Source organism: Ambystoma mexicanum, chromosome 12 (assembly GCF_040938575.1).
Source record: "Ambystoma mexicanum isolate Mex_15411 chromosome 12, UKY_AmexF1_1, whole genome shotgun sequence".
Lineage (NCBI taxonomy): Eukaryota > Metazoa > Chordata > Amphibia > Caudata > Ambystomatidae > Ambystoma > Ambystoma mexicanum.
In genome coordinates, this window is record NC_090936.1 from 225,003,704 (window position 1) to 225,026,126 (window position 22,423).

The following is a 22,423-nucleotide window of genomic DNA, read 5'->3' on the forward strand; positions in this document are numbered from 1 at the left end:
ACCCTGATGGGGGAGGACTTGGTCAGGGTCCCACTAGACATTGTATTTAATTTACTGGGCTTTTATAATGCGCCTTGACACAATGTTGTTCACATGGTGTAGTGGGTCCCCTACTATACCGAGGAATTTCCATAAAGAAAAAAAAATAACATGCTTGTTTTTTTATACAGGGGTAGCAAGGGAGACCGTAGAGGTTCATGGCAACGACTCCTGGCCAACCCCAAATGACATCATCCCTGGGAGAACTGAAGCATGGCACCCCACCAGACTCTTAACTCTGGTAGCAAGCTGTGGTGAAAAGACCCTGCATCATCTGTGCTCCACGCCACTCATTGAAACGGAGGCTAGCACGAGAATGGAATTTTGCCTTTAAGGAGCAGCATCTGCACGGATACAAAGTGGTGGCACTGTGAAGGAAATTTGACGGGTGGAGGGTGTAGTTTGTACATGCCAAAGGCATTCGAATAGCTAAGAGTGTATGCAAGGGACATACACGGTTTTTGATGTGACAAAATGGCTTCATTGGTCTACAATTCATTAAAAAATGTAAAGCACCGGTATTAGTAGATGTGTTGAGAGGGAAAAGTGAAATTGCTCCGGGCTCATCTTTGCAGAAGGCGTGAAGTGGAAAGAGGCCTGACATCAGGAGATTGGAACACTTGGCTTCCAAATATGATGGCATGAGCAGGAAGTGGGACATTTTTGATGGAGCAGTTCCCACTGAGCAATTCCTTATTGTGTATGGAAAATCAAAAGCCATTGACTTCCCAAGAGGGCAGGTGAGAAAAGAGGCCCATTGATCAAACTGGGCAGCACTGTGGGGTTGGCCTCAATGAAGCAGATTGGATCGGCACACCTCAAAGTGTATTGAATGAAGTACCTGTTAGACATCTTTAAAGAAACTGAGAAAGAATAACAAGAGAAGAGATGTTCTTTTAGGGGCAGAAAGTGTTCTTCTGGAATACAGTTACTTTTAGAGCATTTTAATTATGTATGTATTTATTGTGTTTATATTTATTTCAGTGCACCAAGCTCAGAAATGTAGGCGCTAGTTACATAATGTGCATACAAATGTAGGGAAGTCCATGCATAAGCATATGGTCACAGTCAGAGTTGGTGTGTGTCTACAAACTGGCAAAGCCTCATCTCATGTTATGGGGTCTCTACATCAAGTATGCAGTGCAGGTTGAAAGTCACAATAGGTAAGGTAGCACGGCCTATGAAAGCTTCTTCTCATGTTACGGGGCCTACATTAAGAATGCAGTGCAGGTTGAAAGTCACAATAGGTAAGGTAGCACAGCCTGCAAAGAGCCTCACCTCATGTTAAAGAAGGCTACATCAAGTATGCAGCCACAGGTAGGTAAAAAGCAACACTGTTTTTCAAACATATTCAAGAACACATTCTAAAATCTGGCAGGATTTAGGGAGAAACCAGGAGATCAGAGAATGTATAACACAGAAGAGCATGGATACGGAGGATCCCACAGGTAATGGTAGAAAACAAAGATGGACAAGAGACACATGGAGATGAGAGAGTGCTTTCTGAACCCTTAGAGTCATTGTGGTTGTTATAGCACTGAAAACAATGGAATTCCCCGGACCTGTTGAAATTTATGGAAATACTCTTTTCATTTGTGAGACCATTCAATGAGCTTGAAATTCAGCATGCTTTCTTTTAGATGCAAGTAAATACACAATTAATCTCATCTGTTTTCGTTTACTTAATAATAAAGGTGTTGAGTTTTTTTAGTACACATTCCCACACTGTAAAGAATCGATGTGTTTTTTTCTTGGACTAAAATGTTAGTATTACCCATCATTCATTTTGTCTTAATATCTTTCTTTTTGCATCTGTAATCAGTGATATAATTTCCACATCTATTTTTCTCCTACCAGAATCAAGCCAAACTTGTCTTCTTTCAACACTACCTAGATGTTGTCAATGTTCTGCCAAAACATGCCATCAATAATCCACAACACTTGCAGAATGGTTCCAGTTGACTACCCCAGAAAACATCCCTAAGAATACACATTTCTCCTGTTCTTGCTCTTTCTGTGGCGCTCAAGAGCAAAGTGGAAACTAGGGAAGTCAACTTTCATATTTTCCAAACCCAGTCACTGATGTACAATTATTCTGAAAAAAACATTCTGCAAACTGATAAACCAGGCTGCTCTCTTTGTTCTGAGCATAACTAGTGTAACCTTCAGATTTGGAGACTGCTTACGAATCCTTCAGCCTGACACCATATAATCCAACTAGTGTAAGAGGCCAGTACACAGGCCAAAGTGCAGGTCTCTATATATCCAACCCAACAGCTCCCTCAAGCGGTGACAACAGGCAAAGCTCTCCAAATGCATTGGACATGCAGGACAAACATACATCTGGCCTTTTATTATATGGTTAGATAGGGAAACCAGGCAGAAAAGGTAGAGAGAAGAGTTATTTGCATACAGCAGTACAAAGATGTGCAGGGGGGACCTGGCAGAGTACCCCAGTCCCACAATGGAGGCCGTTCAGCACAGAAATATCAGGGATTTTATAGAGTTTTACACAAGGTGCCTTATACGGATACGTCAGTATGATGCATTTAGTCAGTTATATTAACAATAGACTTCCTAACAGCACATCCTCCTGCCTTGGAGGGCATCTGGCAGCCCTGTACAATTCCACTCGACCCATTCATGTGGTACAAACCAGCACCTTTAGCAGCTCTTTCCAACCTTCATAATACAGCCTGATCCAGCACTTGGTGCCCATATGTCTCTTTTTACGGTTCTTAGACGGTGTTGCCTGCCTTGAAAGATGACAGGAAGCCGGGAATCTGTGTGCATCTGAGCCCCTTGACCGAGTCTGATGTACCGTGCATTTTGCCTTATGGGTTTCCATGCGTGTGCCAACCAATCCACTTTCTCTCCGTGCCACTCCACTATCAAGTCTTGGGTTGTAGCGTCAGCTGCTATCATGAATACGGCTTCACTCTCACTCTGCGGGAATTAAATACTGCCAGTTGCGACACTGCCCTATCTTACAGCACTGAAAGCATCGCACTCTTAAGCTATGTGTGTCAAAGGGTCATGCCATAAGCATAACCTATAGAAACTTGTCTCGGTTGTAATTGAATCAGTCTCTCAATCTTATGGATCGGAGCGCAGAGGTCACTTTAGTGGTTATAATGTGACTTTCACAATTGTGCAAGCCAACTCTCGCCACCCGCCGACGCCTGCTCCGGGCTATGTCAGCCAGCCACAAGTGCCCATTCTCATTGCACTTTACTTCAGGGTGCAAAGGACTTCAAGTGATAAGCGACTCGGAACCGCGACTGACAGTATAATTGATTTTCAACAATTGATGAGTGTGTTATCATGCCTGTCAACATAACCTGTGCGGAGGACGGGTACTTTTTGCTAGTTTAAAATATAGCTGTGAATATTGTTAGTGTTTCTGTTAAAAACATATTTGCATTATTACTCGTAATAACAAGAGTGTATTCATCATAACAGGGTTTCCAAAAAAGCTGCGAAGCTGGAGGAGTCGGATATTAACTATTATGCAAGTCTATGCAAAAAGGACGAGCATACTCGACCTTGGCAATTAAGGGGTTACAACAATACTAATAACATCCATCTTCATCATAATAATCAGAATATTAATGAAGGTTTTAGAATTGCTGTCTTTCTAAAATACGAACAAGAAATCTAACAAACATGATTTGTGATGGTTGCACTGTATAATCACTGTCTTCCAGCATCCCTGATAGTGAAAGTGTGCGCGTGTGTGTGCGCGCGCGCTGCCACCTGGACATGCATTGCTTGGTTACACCTGGTTGCCGCGAGACAGGTAAACAAAGGCACTGAGAGCGAGTAAGCAGGAGAGAGGAGGGTGTGCAGCAGGCCCAGGTGCGAGCGATGCAGCCGGATACTTACTATTCGACTGCGCGTCGCATTGTCAAAAAAGGTGTCCTTGTCTTTAATGTTGAACCTAGAAAAAAAAAAAAAAAAAGAATGTCAGAAGAGTATGATGTTAAATCCAGGACAGACCTGTCGTGAAAACTAATGAGCATGGCATGATTGAAGAATGTTAACGCAAATAACACGCATGTCACCTTAAAAGCATTCCAAGGCATGTATTCCTAAAACGAGTTTGTCTATTCATAGATGTATTCGAAAAATAATCGCCACTATCTGCGCATTCACATGTTAAACGTAGATGAACACTTTCACCAGGACATCTTCTTTTGAAATTGCACAACATGGAACTAGTGTCAGAGGCAAATAAATTGCAATAAACACTCATACGGTGTTTGTCAGTTCGTTACTATAAAGTTGTGTTTCCAAATGTGTATTCTCCGTATGGAAAATATTATAGTGCACATATAAGATAAACTTTGCAAAATCTTCACATTGCGCCTAAAAAAATGCCTTAAACATATTCAAACCATCTGTGGTTTCACAAATACAGTTATTCCACTTGTGCAAATGCCATGCAACATTGCAGTGGCAACGTTCCAAAGTTTTATGTAGCGTGGCCCATACGGACACATAGCCATGCTGGTTTTGATCAGTAGCCTTATTATTACATGGAAGTTGATACCGGCCTCTCTCACCCAATCAGAATATCTGGAATGCAATCAATAACTACTGTTATTGACTGCATTCCGGAAAATCCCACTTCAGAAGCAGCCAGGCAATCATTAAACATTACTCCTCATTCAAGAAACAGCAATACAATTTGCCAGCAAGATTTCTTTCAGCAAGACACCCTAACCTAATTTAACACAACAATCTGAAAGCTAAACATGTGACAATGCTTTTACTTATGTAAAGAAAACAGTAACACTGCACCTAAAGGAAGCTCACGTTAAAACTGTTGCTCTTCAGCTAAGTTTACAATTAAAATCCTTACCTTATGAAGACAACCAAATTATTTAAACATTACAAACTGAAACCTTTAATTTACTAACATGTTTTGTGTAGTGTTTTCATTATTACAATAACTTGTTTTACTTCATCATAACAATAAGAAAACCGTTATTGATACTATGTGCCAAGAGCCTCTTTAGACCTCCAGAGGCATTGCTATCTCTTGGGGAAAATGACCCTTTCCCAATGTGAGGCCTGTGGTGACCTGGAGTGGGTCCTTATCACATGATAATGACCCCTCCTACTGTTTATAAGGATACATTATTACTCTTAATTCTTCATGTTAAGATTCATCTATTTATATTCAATTCGGAGATTGAACTTGAAGGTGAACCTGGCTCCATCACAGAAACTTTCCACCAGGACAATGCAATGGTGCACAGTATTGAACGTGAAAACATACATGTTTGCACTGGTACAGATTTGACCCTTTGCACATTCTTCACAAAATGATTCTGCAAGAAAGCCGCAGAAGGAATCGGGCAATTTCTGCCAAATAGAAATTCAGGTGAAATGTACAAAGGCACATGATACACTACCGTGAACCTGTACGCCAAGTCCATCCTTCTACCAAAATGGGTGACCGAAGCTAAACTGACAAGGATCACACATAGGACAAAATGCAGTTAATAAGGCCAGAAAGCGAATAGCCAATGAGCTAACGACGGACCTTGGCCCTCCATGAAGAAGGTCATCATTTGAGCACTTCAACAATTAACAACACATTTTCTGTTATTTGGTTTAAAAAAACAGGGCACGTGATGCTCTATGCAATGTATTCTTTTTTCACAATTTAAAATTAATTTCTCTGTTTTATTAAGTATACGATTCATTACAGCAATGTTCTCAATGCATTTTTAATGGAAATTAATGTTTTTCCGTATGGAAATGATTACAGCAATGTTTTTAATGTATTCTCATGAACTCAATGATGTTTATTTAATTTGACGTGTTTTGTAATCATTATGAAGTGTCTTCTATTTTATTTTTAGATTTCAAACAAATTAACAACCTCAATACATTAGATATCAAATGTGTACCCTGTTCTGGGTCTGCTTTTTTCTTTATCATTAATTGACCTTGACAAGAATATATATACAAGTAATAATCAAATCATCGCCCGAATCTCCCTAGGAACACCCCCCCTTGTCAGAAAGTGAGGGAGGACAGAGGATGGATATGTTCTCCTGGAGTTTTATACAGAGGGACATTACTGAAGGACATCATCTATTTTTGAATCCTGCTCCTTGACTACTCTGCATGTTTAAAACGATGGCGTTGTTTGGGTGAAAAGGAAGTGAGCTTCTAAGTTATTTAGGAAAACGCTTCCTTTCAGAACTTATCATCAAGAGTTGTAATATTGTTCAAACCACGATACCTACTTTTGCCTGTTGATGAGAGCAGCTGTCTACTCGAGTGACCTCTGGTTGATTTATTTGCCCCCCTCTCCCCCTTTCCCCATCATCCGGTACGTTCTCTCCATTGTGTGGCGCAAGATGTAAGCTGTGCTGCCAAGCCTCAAGCTTTTGGCCTAGTTGATGACATGGTGACATAAGGTCTTGTGTTTATGCTTATCTATGCATGTATGCCCTTCACGTGTGGGCATTGGATTGAGAAGTGACTATGACATCTTCTGTTATTTGGAGCGCTGGAAACATATTGTTATTACCCAGATTAAAAGTGCTACTGTACTGCAGGCATCATGTACTTATCATCGATATTTGAAATATTGTTTGACACACAATGAACCCTCCTATCTGATAATGGTCCCTTTGTCTTGGCAACTGACCAGTGGTTGGTGTCGAGGGTGCAGGTGGAGACTGCACTGCCGATGGGCAGCAACGTCATTTCACCAAAATGCCATCACAGAACACTTGACCAGTGATGACATCACAGGAAGTGATGTAACTTGACCCCACCCAAAAGTGATATCGCGGGAAGCAATGGAACATGACCTTTCAGCCCTTGACAAAACAGGAAGTGGCATCACATAGCATTGTTCCTAAGTACACTACAAAACATTTGGTTACGATATCACTATAATATGAAATACATTTCAAACAAGAATGGATCACCATATGTATCGTTAAGATCAGTGTGTATAGGCCCATATTACCAAATTACTGTGAATGCAAGCAGAAGTCTATGACCAAATGATAATGAAGCGTTATTATATAGCGTTTTTGCTTCAGTGCTTTATATAGAAAACTATACATACAATATCATCAAGACTGTTTTAGTAGTCAATTATCGACCTCAGAAGGATGAAAGGCTGAGTTGGTGTTTAGGAATAGACTAAATCAGTGACTCACCTCCTGAAGTGTGCCTGAAATAAACCCTTAATGAGTGTAGCAGTTATTGTATAGAATTCCAGAAAGACGCATTGTTTGGTATTCCTATTCTTCCTTATTTAGGGTCACTGCTGAAAGTGTAGACTTGTGGAACCCCTGTTCTTTTTTCTTGATTTTATTTTTAACAGACCTGATCAAGAAAGCCAGCCACTCCAGAAGCAAACTGCCACATGGCGCTGGCCACAGCCCAGGAGCTTGCATACATAAGAATAAACCTTTTTGGGGGATGGGGGTGGCAAAGGAGACCACAGTGGTCGCAGTTGCGACCCCTAGTGACCTCTAATTGATGTCCCTGCCAATGGGCATGGTTTTACCCTATCTGTTTTTCTAACAGCATACATGGAAACAGCACCAATGCCCTTGCAGAATGACGTTGGGTGAAATGTGTGAGTGGCACTTTGTTGCTAAGTGAACTGTGAGGCTTCATCTTCATGGCAATGAAGCAGTGAGGGTGTTTGCCTACAGTAGCAGGGTTTGACTCTCACCTCCTTCTGCACCATATTGAATTGGTGTTAAAAAAAAAGTGTGTTGCTTTCGCTTTTAGATAGTCAAACAACTTAAATACTAATATATATATATATATATATATATATATATATATATATATATATATTATATATATTCAATGAAAAAACCTTGTTAAAGGGACATTATGGTTAAGTTGGACTAATAAAAACCTATGAAATTCAAAGAATAAACTTTGTTAAACGGACGTTATGGTTCCAAGTAAAACCGAAAAACCCCCTGAAATTTTCCAGTTATGGTAAGCTAACCAACCATAAATCCGCCACCACCATGCACTGCTAAGACTAACACCCAGGACATCAAAGATGACATCACAAATGGCATTGATGACATCACTGATGACATCACATATCTGGGCCACTTGTTTTTGTTCCTTGACATATATAGGCCAGGTGGTTTTGTTCACTGGCAGTCAGAATAATACAATTTAAAAAGATGCTATATATCTACATGTTAAGCTTGTCATATGTTCTTTAAGTACTTTCCTTAGGGTTTGGTCTCAGTTCATGGTGCACATACATGGGGAAATGAGCAGGCCTCAAACACACAATTCATTTGTAAACATGAAGATTAACTTTAACGTCATTTACATTTTCTGATGATGCAGTCTCTTTCTTCCTTACTTTAGTTTCCCTGTGTGTGCCTCAGATTTGTATGCATTGTGGTACTTCATATGTATTGTTTGTACCAGCACAGTGCTAGAAGTCTTGAATTGTTAGCTAGTTATTACATGTTTAACATTACTCAAAACTCTGATACGGTAGCATTCATTATTGTACTATCCAAAATTGCAAGATTATAAATAGTGTACTTCTATGGTGCATGCTGCAGTCATTGCCTATGTTTATATATGATTAGGTTTCTGTATTAAGAATAACACTCCAACACAATGATATTAGATAAGTACATTCTTTAATAGATTAAGTAGTTCATGATAGGTCTCCCGATCACTCCTGACATCTTGTTATTACACAGCCACAGTAGTGGCTGTGTAGTTATAGTTAAATTGCTAATCCCATAGGATGAGCACTTTTTGGGCGGCTTATAACGTTGCTCCCCATGGACGAATCCTCACCAAACTTTGGAAATAAAGTATATGGCCCACTCTGAATTTTTGCAAAGTTTGGTGAGGTTTGGTCCAGGGGGGGCAAAGTTATAGGGGGGGTCCCAAAATTTATTTTTTTCCCATAGACATAATGGGAAAAACTTTGCTCACACCTACAGCCCAATCCGCTGGACAGATTTACATCAAATTTGTGGCAGCTTAGTCCCGAAAGCATGCTTTTTTTATTTGGTGTAAATCCGTCCAGTAGTTTCTTTTTAAACGACCAAAATGTAAAGCAAAAAAATGTGTGATCTCTAAGTGCGCTCCGAGGACTCACTTCCCTGTTCGGTCCGCGGACTGGCCTCTGATTGGCTGCACTGTCTGCGGACTGGCCTCTGATTGGCCCAAAAAATTTGTGGACTTTTGCGTGGTCCGCGGACACCAGGACACGGCCTCTGTTGGATGGTGGGAAAACGTGAAATGCGTCTGTTTTCCTGAAACGCCTGCCATCTTGGATTCGCAGACTTTTTGGGGGTCCGCGAACAGCGTGGTGAAAACTTAAAAAAAAAATGCATTTCACTTGTCAAACTCGACAAACAATCTCTGGAGATGTGCGGGGGGTTGAGGATTGGATAGGATATGGCCATAAAAAGCCCAAAAAACGGGTTGTGTCACCCCCTGAAAGTCCGCAAACACTCTGGGTGTCCTGGGGTAGTCCTGTGGTGTTCACGGACACTTCAGATGTCTTAGGAGATCTGTAGCTATTTCTACATTACAGGGTTGGGGAAAAGCAGTTTTTGGATGGCTTACAACTTTTGTGCCACTCAATAAAACTGCATGTCATTTTGCAATTTTATTCTAGAACTAATCCTGAATGGTTTTGTACATTTTTTGGGATTCTGTTAAGAGGGGGCAAAATTAGAGGGGGGGTCCCAAAATATTTTAAGGCATATAAATGTGGTGTCATTTGACGAATCTGCACAACATTTGGCAAAACGATTTTGGATTTAGATATAAATGGTTTTCTAAAGTTTGGTGGGATTTGCTCAAGATGGGGCAAAATTAGAGGGGGGGTCTCAACATTTTTTGATGGCTTATAACTTTGTTGCTATTTGACGAATGTGGACAAAAGTTTTGAGAAATATTATAGACCAAACCTTCAATGTTTGTGTAAAGACTAAATGGATTTTGTTGAGTGGGGGCTAAGTTATATGACTATTGTATGTACATACATTTTGACACTTTAAAAAAAAATAAAACATGGGCGGATTTCGAGCAAACTGGTGAGGAGCATTGGCAAGGACATTAAAGCATGGTTGCAAATGTGCCCGTGTTTTATTTTTTGACAAGTGTAATAATGTAGGTACAAAAAATAGTCATATACCTTTGGTGACAGAGGTACAGCTTGTGGCCGTGGGCAGTAACCAGATTGTCTGGGTCATGGCATAAGGTTATGATACTGTCATGATCTCTGCTTCCAAAAGGTCAGGGTTTTCCCAACTCCCTAGGAAGCAGATCCATAACCCAGGTTCCGAGTGCCAACCAGTCCCAATTGGGACCTTTTGGACCCAGTCCTGGCGCCAGTGGCACCAGGCTCATAAATATGCCCAGTCCCAGCGCTGGAAGCGCCGGGCTCATAATGCTTGGGTGGACTTACCTGCAGCAGACCATGCTGCTTACTTGCCTGCCAGTTGAGCCTCTGATCCTCTTCTGTTTGGAACTACTTTTCCTGTTGGGTGGGGCTGGAGCCACTCCCTAGATTTAGAACACTGGAACTCTTCTGGAAGGCAGGAACTCTTTTCTTACCAGGAACTCTTTTCTTACTTAGGCGTGGCTGTGGAAGGAGACACCTAAGCACTACAGGAGGCTATTTAAACCACACCCGGTGGATGAATCTTGCTTTGCGTTATTCTGCACCCTCTGCAGCAGGACGCTCATCGTGTCTTCTGCATCCAGTCCTGGGCCTAAGGAAAAAGGCTTACCATCCTGAATCCAGTCTTCAGCAACACCTATAAAGACAAGAAAGAACAGGTTAGCATTCCGGCATCTGAAAGGCAAAGGCTTACCATCCTGAATCCAGTCTTCAGCAACACCTATAAAGACAAGAAAGAACAGGTTAGCATTCCGGCATCGGAAAGGCAAAGGCTTACCTACTCTTCGTGCGCTCCGGAGGTCTTCATACTGCATTCCGGCATCTGAAAGACAAAAGCTTACCAACTCTTTGCACGCTCCGGAGGCCTTCCGCGCTGCATCCGCATCTGAAAGACAAAACAAGGTGCGTTTAAAGACATTGGGGAACTTTAATACTCACGTGCCATTACTCCTTTCCACATCTAATCCAGTGGGTATTCCGGCACCCTGCAGCCGCTCCGAACTCGTACCTGCAAAATAAAAAGACAGTTAGAGCGCATCGTGAAGCAGGCAACAAGCGCTTACTCACGTGCTTCCAGGCGCTTCTATTCATCACACGGGCTCCATCTTCAACTCACTTCAGCCCGTCATCCGCCATCGCCGGAACCCTGCAAAACAAGAGACATCATTACTAAAGACTTTAAAAAGACATTTGAATGACTCGAAACTTACCGTTCGTGCAGTAAACGACGGACAGCAGTCCTCTGAAGTCAAGAGGCCTGCGCTACCTATCCAGTGAAGAAACTGGCTACAGCACCCTGCCCCGAGGCAGATGGAGAGCTCGGCATTCACTTACCTAAGCTGAGAGCGTTAACCTTTGGGGTCTACAGGAGAGGAGAAGAGGAAAGAGATAGGGACACCCCAATAACCCCAGTTCATTAACCCCATATTTTCTATCTGCAGACATCTTACTCTACACGTCAGGCATACAGTGCACAGAGGTCCAGCCCAAAGAGTCAACCGGGTGCTACACATCACCTTTGAAGATACGGTAGTCGCCCAGTCAAGACCGGCGCCTCTGCGAGAATCAGGTGAGCGTTACAGAACGCAAAGCCTACCGCAAAACTCTCGCCCAGGCGCTATGGAAACCTCGGATACTGACCCCCTAGCCCGGTTACTTGGGGAACTAAGGGCAGAAGTGCATGCAACTCGTCAGGAAACGAATGCTCTAAGAAGGGAACTAATTATTTCCAAGGAGAGAACAGACAATCTTGCTAGACAAGTGCTACAGTCACAAGCCGGACAGACCCCGTTACCCGCATCAGGGGCAAATCTTCCTTCAACATCCTCTATGAATCCAGTGCAGATCAACCTACCTGGGAATGTACCTCTGGCTCCGCCCGAGCGATTTTATGGTGACCCAAAGAGGTTTGCAGTATTTATCAATCAGTGCCGGTTGCACTTCTTATGCCGGCCAGCAGCCTTTCCAACTGATCAAGCTAAAGTATCTTTTGTACTTTCGTACCTTAGTGGCAATGCGGCAGACTGGTCGATCCCTCTAGTTCATCAAGATGATCCGGTTCTCCGTGATTTTCAAGCCTTTCAGTTTTGTATGGAAAAACTGTTTGCAAGACATTCACAGGGACAGGCCTTGGACAATGAGCTTCTTTCGTTGCGACAGGGTAATCAAGACCTTTTGGCTTATATTGCATCTTTCAATAGACTAATAGTGGAAACTCAATGGCCTGAGGACAAAAGGATTACGCTGTTTTATAGAGGTCTACGTGGAGAGCTCAAAGACGTTTTAGCCCAAGTAGTGAATCCCCCACAAGACTGTTCGGATTACATAGACTTGGTCGTTCAAATAGATCACAGGCTGCAGAACAGGAAGGCCGATCGTTCCAAGTTTGATGCTCGAGTATTTTTCAAACCGCCAACTCCTTCCAAAGGAGTAGACTCCGGGGAATCCATGCAAATAGGGGGTCTGAAAGGTCCTCTAACACAACGGGAGCGGGAAAGGAGGAAACAGTTGCAATTATGCCTATATTGCGGAAACTCAGGGCACTTTCTTCGAGACTGTCTGGTGAAACCTGCCAAGAAGGCAATAGGAGCTGCAGTTACCAAAGTTACAAACTCTGAGCAGGGAAACGACCTCGTCCGACAAGAATAGAGGTCCTCTTGCCGAGCGTAAAAACCAGTTCCGTGACCTCGCATTTCGTGATACCTATGGTCCTCATTAGCCCTGATAATCCGGATCGATTACATGCAATTGAAGCTTACGTCGACAGCGGTGCCATCGGCAATTAAGTGGATCATGAAATGGTTTTGAGGATGAATCTAACTCTTTGTCCCAAGGCTGTAAAGGACGTCATTACTACGGTGGATGGTACGGAGATAGCCTCCGGGCCAGTAACGCATACCACTCAAGAAGTGACGCTAGTAAGTCAAGATGGACACCATGAGAAGATCGTGTTCGATGTGATCAAGGCCCCTCAGTTTCAGATTATTCTAGGAATACCTTGGTTAGAGAAACACAATCCTCTGATCGATTGGCGAGCAAGAACGGTCCAGTTTCCAGAATGTGTCTCTACTTGTCACCCTCCACCTGGTGTTGCACTGGCCGCAATTTCTTCAGAGACTCCCCAGTTACCTCCCGAATACCTAGAATACCAAGATGTTTTCCGGAAGGATCAGGCTAACTCTCTACCTCCTCATAGGTCCTATGACTGCCAGATAGACCTGATACCTGGATCTACTCCTCCTTGTAGTAGAATTTATGCCCTCACCGAGCCTGAGAACCTTCACCTTCGACAATACCTGGATCAATACCTGGCAAATGGGTTTATTCGTCCTTCCAAGTCCCCTGCTTCTTCAGCTTTGTTCTTCGTTCCAAAAAAGGAAGGAGACCTTAGAACTTGTATCGATTATCGCTCCCTGAACCAGATCACCGTCAAGAATAGATATCCGTTACCTTTGATCCCTGAACTCCTGGACCAAGTCAGAAAAGCATGCATATATACAAAGCTGGATCTTAGAGGAGCTTACCACTTGGTACGAGTAAAAGAGGGCGATGAATGGAAGACGGCCTTCCACACCAAGTATGGGCTATTTGAATATCAGGTCATGCCCTTTGGACTTTGCAATGCCCCGGCCGCCTTTCAATATTTTATGAACGATGTCCTCAGAGAGCTCATAGATGTATGTGTTGTTGTTTACATTGACGACATCCTCGTTTATTCTTCATCGGAATCTGAACATCGGAAACACATGAAAATGGTCCTCGAAAGATTGCGTCAACACAAACTTTTCGCTAAGTTGGAAAAATGTGTTTTCAACGTGACTGAAGTTGAATTCTTGGGATTCATATTATCACCTGGCGGGGTGCGTATGGATTCAAAGAAGGTCGATGCAGTTCTCAAATGGCCATCACCATCCTCCGTAAAAGGTGTGCAAAGCATGTTAGGCTTCGCTAACTTTTACCGCAGGTTTATCCCCGAGTTCTCTCGAATAGTCCAGCCCATCACTGCCTTGTTAAAGAAAAACAAACGTTTTGAATGGTCTACCGAGGCGGAACAAGCTTTCCAGGATTTGAAGACTAAATTTATCTCTGCGCCAATCTTAAAACACCCTCGCCCCGAACTCCCCTACATCGTGGAAACTGATGCTTCAAGCCTTGCCATGGGGGCAGTTCTATCACAAAAGGACCCGGTAACCAATCAGTTGCATCCCGTGGCATTTTGGTCCCGCAAATTCTCGCCTCCTGAAGTCAATTACACGATTACTGACAAGGAACTTCTGGCTATCAAGTCTGCCTTTAAGGCTTGGCGGCATTATCTGCTGGGGGCCCGACACACCGTTACTGTGATTACGGATCACCGAAACCTGCAATATTTGAAAACCGCAAAAGCCCAATCCTCTAGACAACTCCGTTGGGCATTATTCTTTGCCGAGTTGGACTTCATAATTACCTATCGACCAGGTACAAAGAACGGTAAAGCCGATGCCCTTTCTCGGATGGGAGTGGAAGAACACTTGATCAACCCTAAACCTGTACCAATCATTCCCGAACAAAGAATTCTGGGTGTAATCGCCACAGAATCCATAGAGGAAGTTAAGGATAAAGCCAGGCAACTTGTAACTCCAGCAGATATACAGAATTGGCATCTGCAGGGAAAGGACTTTGCAGTAAAGGACAACTTATTGTATTTCCAAGAACGATTATACCTACCCAGCACAGATTTACAGAAAAAAGTAGTCTCTTGTTATCACGACTCTTTAATGGAAGGTCATCCCGGTATAGCCAAGACCTCAGAAAAGATCAAGCGCTACTTCTGGTGGCCGTCTTGGAAAAAAGATATCAGAGACTTTATAATGTCCTGTGGAGTATGCGCCCAAAACAAGAGTCAAAAGGAAAGACCAGCAGGCCTCTTACGCCCTATTGACATCCCACCTCGCCCTTGGCATACGCTTTCTATGGACTTCATCACCGATCTACCTCCATGCTCCGAATACAATACGATTCTAGTAATCGTGGACTTATTCTCCAAGATGGCGCATTTCATTCCGCTCAAAGGCTTGCCAACAGCAGCAACTCTGGCCCGAGAATTTCTCGAAAACATCGTCCGACTGCACGGTTTTCCTTCGGTTCTAATTTCGGATCGAGGTAGTCAATTTATTTCTCATTTTTGGCGAAGTTGCTGTCGGTCGGCTCAAATTGATGTGAGACTATCGACCAGTCACCACCCTCAGACCGACGGACGAACCGAGAGCACCAATCAAACTCTGGAACAGTATTTACGCTGCATGCTGCAACAAACTGAAAAAACTTGGAAAGATATCCTTTGGATAGCCGAGTATGCCTACAATAACTCTGTCCACTCGGGAACTGGGAAAACCCCGTTTTTTCTTTTGTACGGCAGTCACCCTCGAACCTCGGAGTTGGATCCCCTCCAAGATCTTGAAACACCAGCAGTAGACTACCTGCATTCTACAATCACCCAAGCCTTTAAGGAAGCTGTTTCTCACCTTCAAAGGGCTAAAGAACAATACAAGAAAGGAGCAGATCAACATCGGAAGGAAGCCCCTCACTATCAAGTAGGGGATCAAGTCTGGTTATCCACCAAATATCTATCTCTAAAAGGGCCACGCACATTCAACCCAAGATACCTTGGTCCCTATTCCATCACTACCATAGTAAACCCAGTAGCGGTCAAGTTGGACTTGCCCCCGCACATGAAGATACATCCGGTCTTCCACGTCTCTCTATTAAAACCTGTGCAACCTCAAACCCGACTAACCAAATCTCCAAAACCTATCCTAGTGGATGGCGAACTCGAGTTTGAAGTCAAAAGCATTCTGGACTCCAAGATCTCCAAATCTAAACTATTCTACCTAATTGACTGGAAAGGCTACGGCCCCCAAGAGAGATCCTGGGAACCTGCTGAATATGTCCACGCTCCTCGCCTAATCAAAAGATTTCACCGAACATTTCCTGACAAGCCAAAACCCCCGGAGAAGCCCGGTTTGGGAGGGGCCTTGAGGGGGGGTACTGTCATGATCTCTGCTTCCAAAAGGTCAGGGTTTTCCCAACTCCCTAGGAAGCAGATCCATAACCCAGGTTCCGAGTGCCAACCAGTCCCAATTGGGACCTTTTGGACCCAGTCCTGGCGCCAGTGGCACCAGGCTCATAAATATGCCCAGTCCCAGCGCTGGAAGCGCCGGGCTCATAATGCTTGGGTGGACTTACCTGCAGCAGACCATGCTGCTTACTTGCCTGCCAGTTGAGCCTCTGATCCTCTTCTGTTTGGAACTACTTTTCCTGTTGGGTGGGGCTGGAGCCACTCCCTAGATTTAGAACACTGGAACTCTTCTGGAAGGCAGGAACTCTTTTCTTACCAGGAACTCTTTTCTTACTTAGGCGTGGCTGTGGAAGGAGACACCTAAGCACTACAGGAGGCTATTTAAACCACACCCGGTGGATGAATCTTGCTTTGCGTTATTCTGCACCCTCTGCAGCAGGACGCTCATCGTGTCTTCTGCATCCAGTCCTGGGCCTAAGGAAAAAGGCTTACCATCCTGAATCCAGTCTTCAGCAACACCTATAAAGACAAGAAAGAACAGGTTAGCATTCCGGCATCTGAAAGGCAAAGGCTTACCATCCTGAATCCAGTCTTCAGCAACACCTATAAAGACAAGAAAGAACAGGTTAGCATTCCGGCATCGGAAAGGCAAAGGCTTACCTACTCTTCGTGCGCTCCGGAGGTCTTCATACTGCATTCCGGCATCTGAAAGACAAAAGCTTACCAACTCTTCGCACGCTCCGGAGGCCTTCCGCGCTGCATGCGCATCTGAAAGACAAAACAAGGTGCGTTTAAAGACATTGGGGAACTTTAATACTCACGTGCCATTACTCCTTTCCACATCTAATCCAGTGGGTATTCCGGCACCCTGCAGCCGCTCCGAACTCGTACCTGCAAAATAAAAAGACAGTTAGAGCGCATCGTGAAGCAGGCAACAAGCGCTTACTCACGTGCTTCCAGGCGCTTCTATTCATCACACGGGCTCCATCTTCAACTCACTTCAGCCCGTCATCCGCCATCGCCGGAACCCTGCAAAACAAGAGACATCATTACTAAAGACTTTAAAAAGACATTTGAATGACTCGAAACTTACCGTTCGTGCAGTAAACGACGGACAGCAGTCCTCTGAAGTCAAGAGGCCTGCGCTACCTATCCAGTGAAGAAACTGGCTACAGCACCCTGCCCCGAGGCAGATGGAGAGCTCGGCATTCACTTACCTAAGGTGAGAGCGTTAACCTTTGGGGTCTACAGGAGAGGAGAAGAGGAAAGAGATAGGGACACCCCAATAACCCCAGTTCATTAACCCCATATTTTCTATCTGCAGACATCTTACTCTACACGTCAGGCATACAGTGCACAGAGGTCCAGCCCAAAGAGCCAACCGGGTGCTACACATCACCTTTGAAGATACGGTAGTCGCCCAGTCAAGACCGGCGCCTCTGCGAGAATCAGGTGAGCGTTACAGATACGGACAATCTGGCTACTGGCCATGACCGCTAGGGACGAAAAATGGTGTTAAAGTTGCTATGTCTACCTGGGACCAGCTATGTGGTAAAGTTATTCGACGGTAGGACAGGTTTGAAAGGGAAAAAAAGTGCTTGTGGTAATATGTTCATAGGGTTTTGCGGGCTGCCATTGCAAGGGAAAAGGGGCTGTGTACGGAGCCCCGCCTTCTCTTTCCATGTTGGCTGTCTTGGAAAAGGATTTTCCTTCCTCCAGCGGGACGCCGCAGGTCTTGTGGGGAGTCCCGCTGTTGGAAGAATAATCTTTCCTTATTACAGCGGAACGCCACAGGCGTCCCGCTATAGGAAGAAAAATCTATATTTTAGCACCCTGGGTACCCGCTTTGGGAACCAGGGGTGCTAATGGCCTTTATCTGCCATTTCAGGGGCTGCAATGGACGATAATGGTCCGTAGCCATCCTTATGTATTTATTTATAATGCACCAATGCCCTTAGACATCAGGCTGTGTGGTTACAGTATTTGTTGAGGAAGATGAGGTGGAGGAAGACAGCTTACTACTTGCTGAGAAAGGAATAACCTTTCTGAGAGCATTGCGGTCATTGAATTTGATGTGGCGGCACATGGAGGTGGTCCCGTAGGAGCACTGTCCTGCTAGTCTGCGACTGAGTACAAAATTGCACTCAGTGCATTTCAGTTGGGTAGCTTTAGCCTTCTACAAACATCTGATTTCATAGCGGACCTTCCAGACAGTGCCATATGACCATACGCTGGCGCACGGCGTGATGACATGTCTGAGAACCCGTCCGCACTTCACGATAAGATCTCTGCTTGGCGGATAGTTCGGAACTGCATTTTCTACTGATCTAGGAACTTCCAACTTCAACATTTCCCTTGCCCAGCTCCAACACCTATTTCTACTCATTATCCATTAACAATCTAGTACACAGTACATACTTTTAGCAAAACTGACATTTATCTTAAAATGGCATCATCTAATGCCATCCCTCCTCCCCAAGAGCCACCACCACTGCTGTAATCAAGGAGCATGAGAAACAGTGCCCCCTAACTTAGAAATAACACACGCGCAACATTTTCCCTTGTCCACCTACCCCTCCATATTAGTGTTTGGTTGCTCTTCCCTCATTTCCCTCCCCATCTTTCGTTCTCAGCTCTCCTGCCAAAAAAAATACATCCAAAAACACCAAACAACCTATTCCTTTAGGAAACACCTTTCACAGTTAAAAAATAGAACTAAAAAAAATGGATAGACTCCATCTACTTTATATTTCTCAGTAAAGTACATAGACTAAATAAGATTTTCCAGCATTTCCATTTCCATTTTGTGTTATGCTAATGGGAATATTGTGGCGTTCATCCTCTGTTCCAGGAACTGGAATGGTGGATACCGGCCCAGAAACCCAAGTTATCAGCTCAAGCAAAGCGAGGGTGGATAACGTGGTCTCTGGACCATTATCCTCCCATTCCAGCCCCTGAAATGGGGCATGAAGGCCATTAGCACCCTAGGTTCCTAAAGCGGGAACCCGGGTTGCTAAAAAATAGCATTTTTCTTCTAACACCAGGCCGCCGTAGGAAGAAAAATCCTTTTCCATGATGGCCACTATGGAAAGGGAAGGTGAGGGATCCATAAAGGGCCCCTCTTCGCTTTCCATAGCAGTCTGCAGAAGGCAAAAAGAGAACCATATTACCACGAGCACATTTTTTATCCCTTTCAAATCTATCCTAATTTCAAATAACTTTACCACAAAGCCAGTCCCAGGCGGATATGGCCACTGTAATCCTATGTTTTGTCCCTTGTGGTCATGGCCAGCAGCCAGATTGTCCAGATCATGACCTTATTCCATGACCCGGACAATCTGGCCACTGCCCATGGCCACAGGCTACCCCTTAGTCACTAAAGGTATACAGCTATTTTTTGTAGCTACATTATGACACTTGTCAAAAAATAAAATACTGGCACATTCGCAAAACCATGCTTGTAGGTCCTTGCCAATGCTCCTTACGCAAGTTTGCCGGAAATCCACCCATGTTTTATTTTTTCAAAAGTGTCAAATGTATGCACATACAATTGTCATATAACCTAGCCCCCACTTGACAAAATCCATTCAGACTTTACGAAAACATCTAAATCTAGATCTATAATCTTTTTGCAAACCTTTGTGTAGATTTGTCAAATGGCACCACATTTATAAGCCTTTACAATATTTTGGAACCCCCCCCTCTAATGTTGATCCCTCTCGACAGAATCCCACCAAACTTTGCAAAAACATGTATATCTTGATCTATTATCATTTTTCCAAATGAAGTGTAGATTTGGAGCCTCATTTATAAGCCTTTACGTTATTTTGGGGCCCCCCTCTAATTCTGCCCCCTCATGACAGAAACCCACCAATCTTTGCATATTCACTCAGGATCAGCCCAGGAATATACATGCAATATTTCATGCAGTTCCATTAAGTGGCGCCAAAGTTATAAGCCATCCAAGAACTGCATTTGACCAACCCTGTAATGCTAAGGTGTTCATGAACTTTCACAGGACTGTTCGCGAACTTTCGCGGCAAAAAACACCCTTTTTTTTGCTTCTTGCAGCCATATCCCATCCCATCCTCATCACCCCTCGCCAGATTATTTGATATGTTTGACAAGTGGAATGCTGTGTTTTTCCATATGTTTTTACTGTGATGTCCGCAGACATTGTCCGCGGTCTGCGAATCCAAGATGGCGGGCGTTTCCAAAAATCTGACGCACTTCACGCTCCTCACCATCCAATCAGCGAACACATTGCATGTCCGCAGACATGACGCAAGCCGATTAGCCAATCAGGACACTGTCCGCGGACCGAACAGCGAAGTGTGTCCGCGGACCGTACATAGATATCACACATTTTTTGATGGATTTTCCCAAATTTACAAAAGCACGCTTTCAGGACCAAGCCCCTGCCGCAAATTTGGTGAAAATCGTCCAGTGGTTTGGGCTGTAGGCGTGAGCAAAGTTTTTCCCATTCAGTCTATGGGAAAAAAAGACATTTTGGGACCCCCCCTATAACTTTGCCCCCCCGGACCAAACCTCACCAAACCTTGCAAACAAATCCAGAGTGGGCCATATACTTTTTTTGCAAAGTTTGGAGAGGATTCGTCCAGGGAGAGCGAAGTTATAAGCCGCTCAAAAAGTGCTCTTCTTATGGGATTAGCAACTTAACCATAACTATATATATATATTCAGTGAAAAAACTTTGTTAAAGGGACGTTATGGTTAAGTTGCGCTACTAAAAACCTATGAAATTCAGTGAAAAAACTTTGTTAAAGGGACATTATGGTTCCAAGTAAAACCGAAAAACCCTTGAAATTCGCCAGTTATGGTAAGCTAAGCAACCATAACTCGCGCCACCAGCGTGCACTGCTAAGACTAACAACCAGGACATCAAAGATGACATCACAAATGCCACCCCCTCCACCACCACCACCTCCCCAAGGGCCTGAAGAGGGGAACAGGAGTGAGGATGCGGAGGAGGAAGAAGAGGATGATGAGAATGAGGTAGAGGAAAACTCTACTACCCGCACTAGGCGTGAGTCTTGGGTGTGGCGGTTATTTACCATTCATGGGAATGTTCCTAAGGCTTGTGCGAACCGTGTTACCTGCAATGAGTGCAAAATGATACTCAGTCGCGGGAAGCACGGTAAGTACAGCTTTGGGACCACTACTATAAAGCAAGACCTGAGGCCATTTCACTATGGGGCTATTCGCAGGGTTGTACCTTGCGAAGAACGTAGCAGGTTGATTTCCTCTACTTCATCCTCTATTTCTGATCCTGTCACCACAAGGACCACCTCTGTGGGACAGCGTCTTCCTCAAGCTGCCTCACAGGCCATACAGAATGCTGATGACCCTTACCTTTCGAGGGTCACAGTTGTATGTATGTACTGTGACACAGAACTCTGCAGGGGGGAGCGACTTCATAGTGCTTTTGAGACTATCGTCTCAGAGCACGAGAAGATCTGCTCACTACCCAAATAAAACCCACTCTACATCTTCCTCTCTCAGCTTGCCCTTTCTTATCCCTGTGGTTGGTGTCCCCCACTTTACCTTCCTTTCCCCTCCTCTCCTAGTGTGTCGTGTATAAAAAACCAAAAATAAAAACAAAATATCAAAAATCAAAAAAAAAATAAGGCTCTTTTCAGAGCCGCCATTCACAGTTAAAAAATAGAAGTGAAAATAAATGAAGCAGTGCCCTTTGTATTTTTTAGAAGTCCGCGGACATTTTGCGAACATTTAAAAAATTGGGTTGCTACCCCATCACAAACATTGCAATTTTCTCTGGAAAGAAGTGGTGGCTCTGAAAAGAGCCTTTGGGTGGTGTTTGTAAGTCAAAAATTATAAATGCTTAACACCTACTTCAAAATGGTTGTTGTAATTCCAAAAAAGGTTGTAATGCATTTTGTACATTTCTCAGAAAAATCTGATTGCCAGCATAAGTAAGATGGACTCCATCTCTGCGAAAAATGTATGTACTATGAAACATAATATTTTCATTGTGAAAAGAGGACATGCCGAAATCTCTTAGAAAGGCACAAACAACCTTATTAACATTGTGCCGTGCTTTTTCCTTTTTTGGAAAAAATGAAGAAGAACGAAGCCACATTTGTCTCTGCGCAATCCGTGAAAATATCACT

At 43.7% G+C, this 22,423-nt stretch overlaps 1 protein-coding gene across 3 annotated transcripts in view; it reads right to left on the reverse strand.

The window, feature by feature from the left end:
- The window catches only part of ANO2 (anoctamin 2), a 2,341,832-nt gene that overhangs the window by 1,346,857 nt on the left and 972,552 nt on the right, over positions 1-22,423 (reverse strand). For all 3 annotated transcript variants that reach the window (XR_011281759.1, XM_069628333.1, XM_069628334.1), the window contains one exon: positions 3,925-3,979. Coding sequence is in view for 2 of the 3 variants with exons in the window: in XM_069628333.1 (XP_069484434.1) it covers positions 3,925-3,979 (55 nt within the window). In the remaining variant the exon portion in view is untranslated. The remainder of the gene's footprint in view (positions 1-3,924; positions 3,980-22,423) is intronic.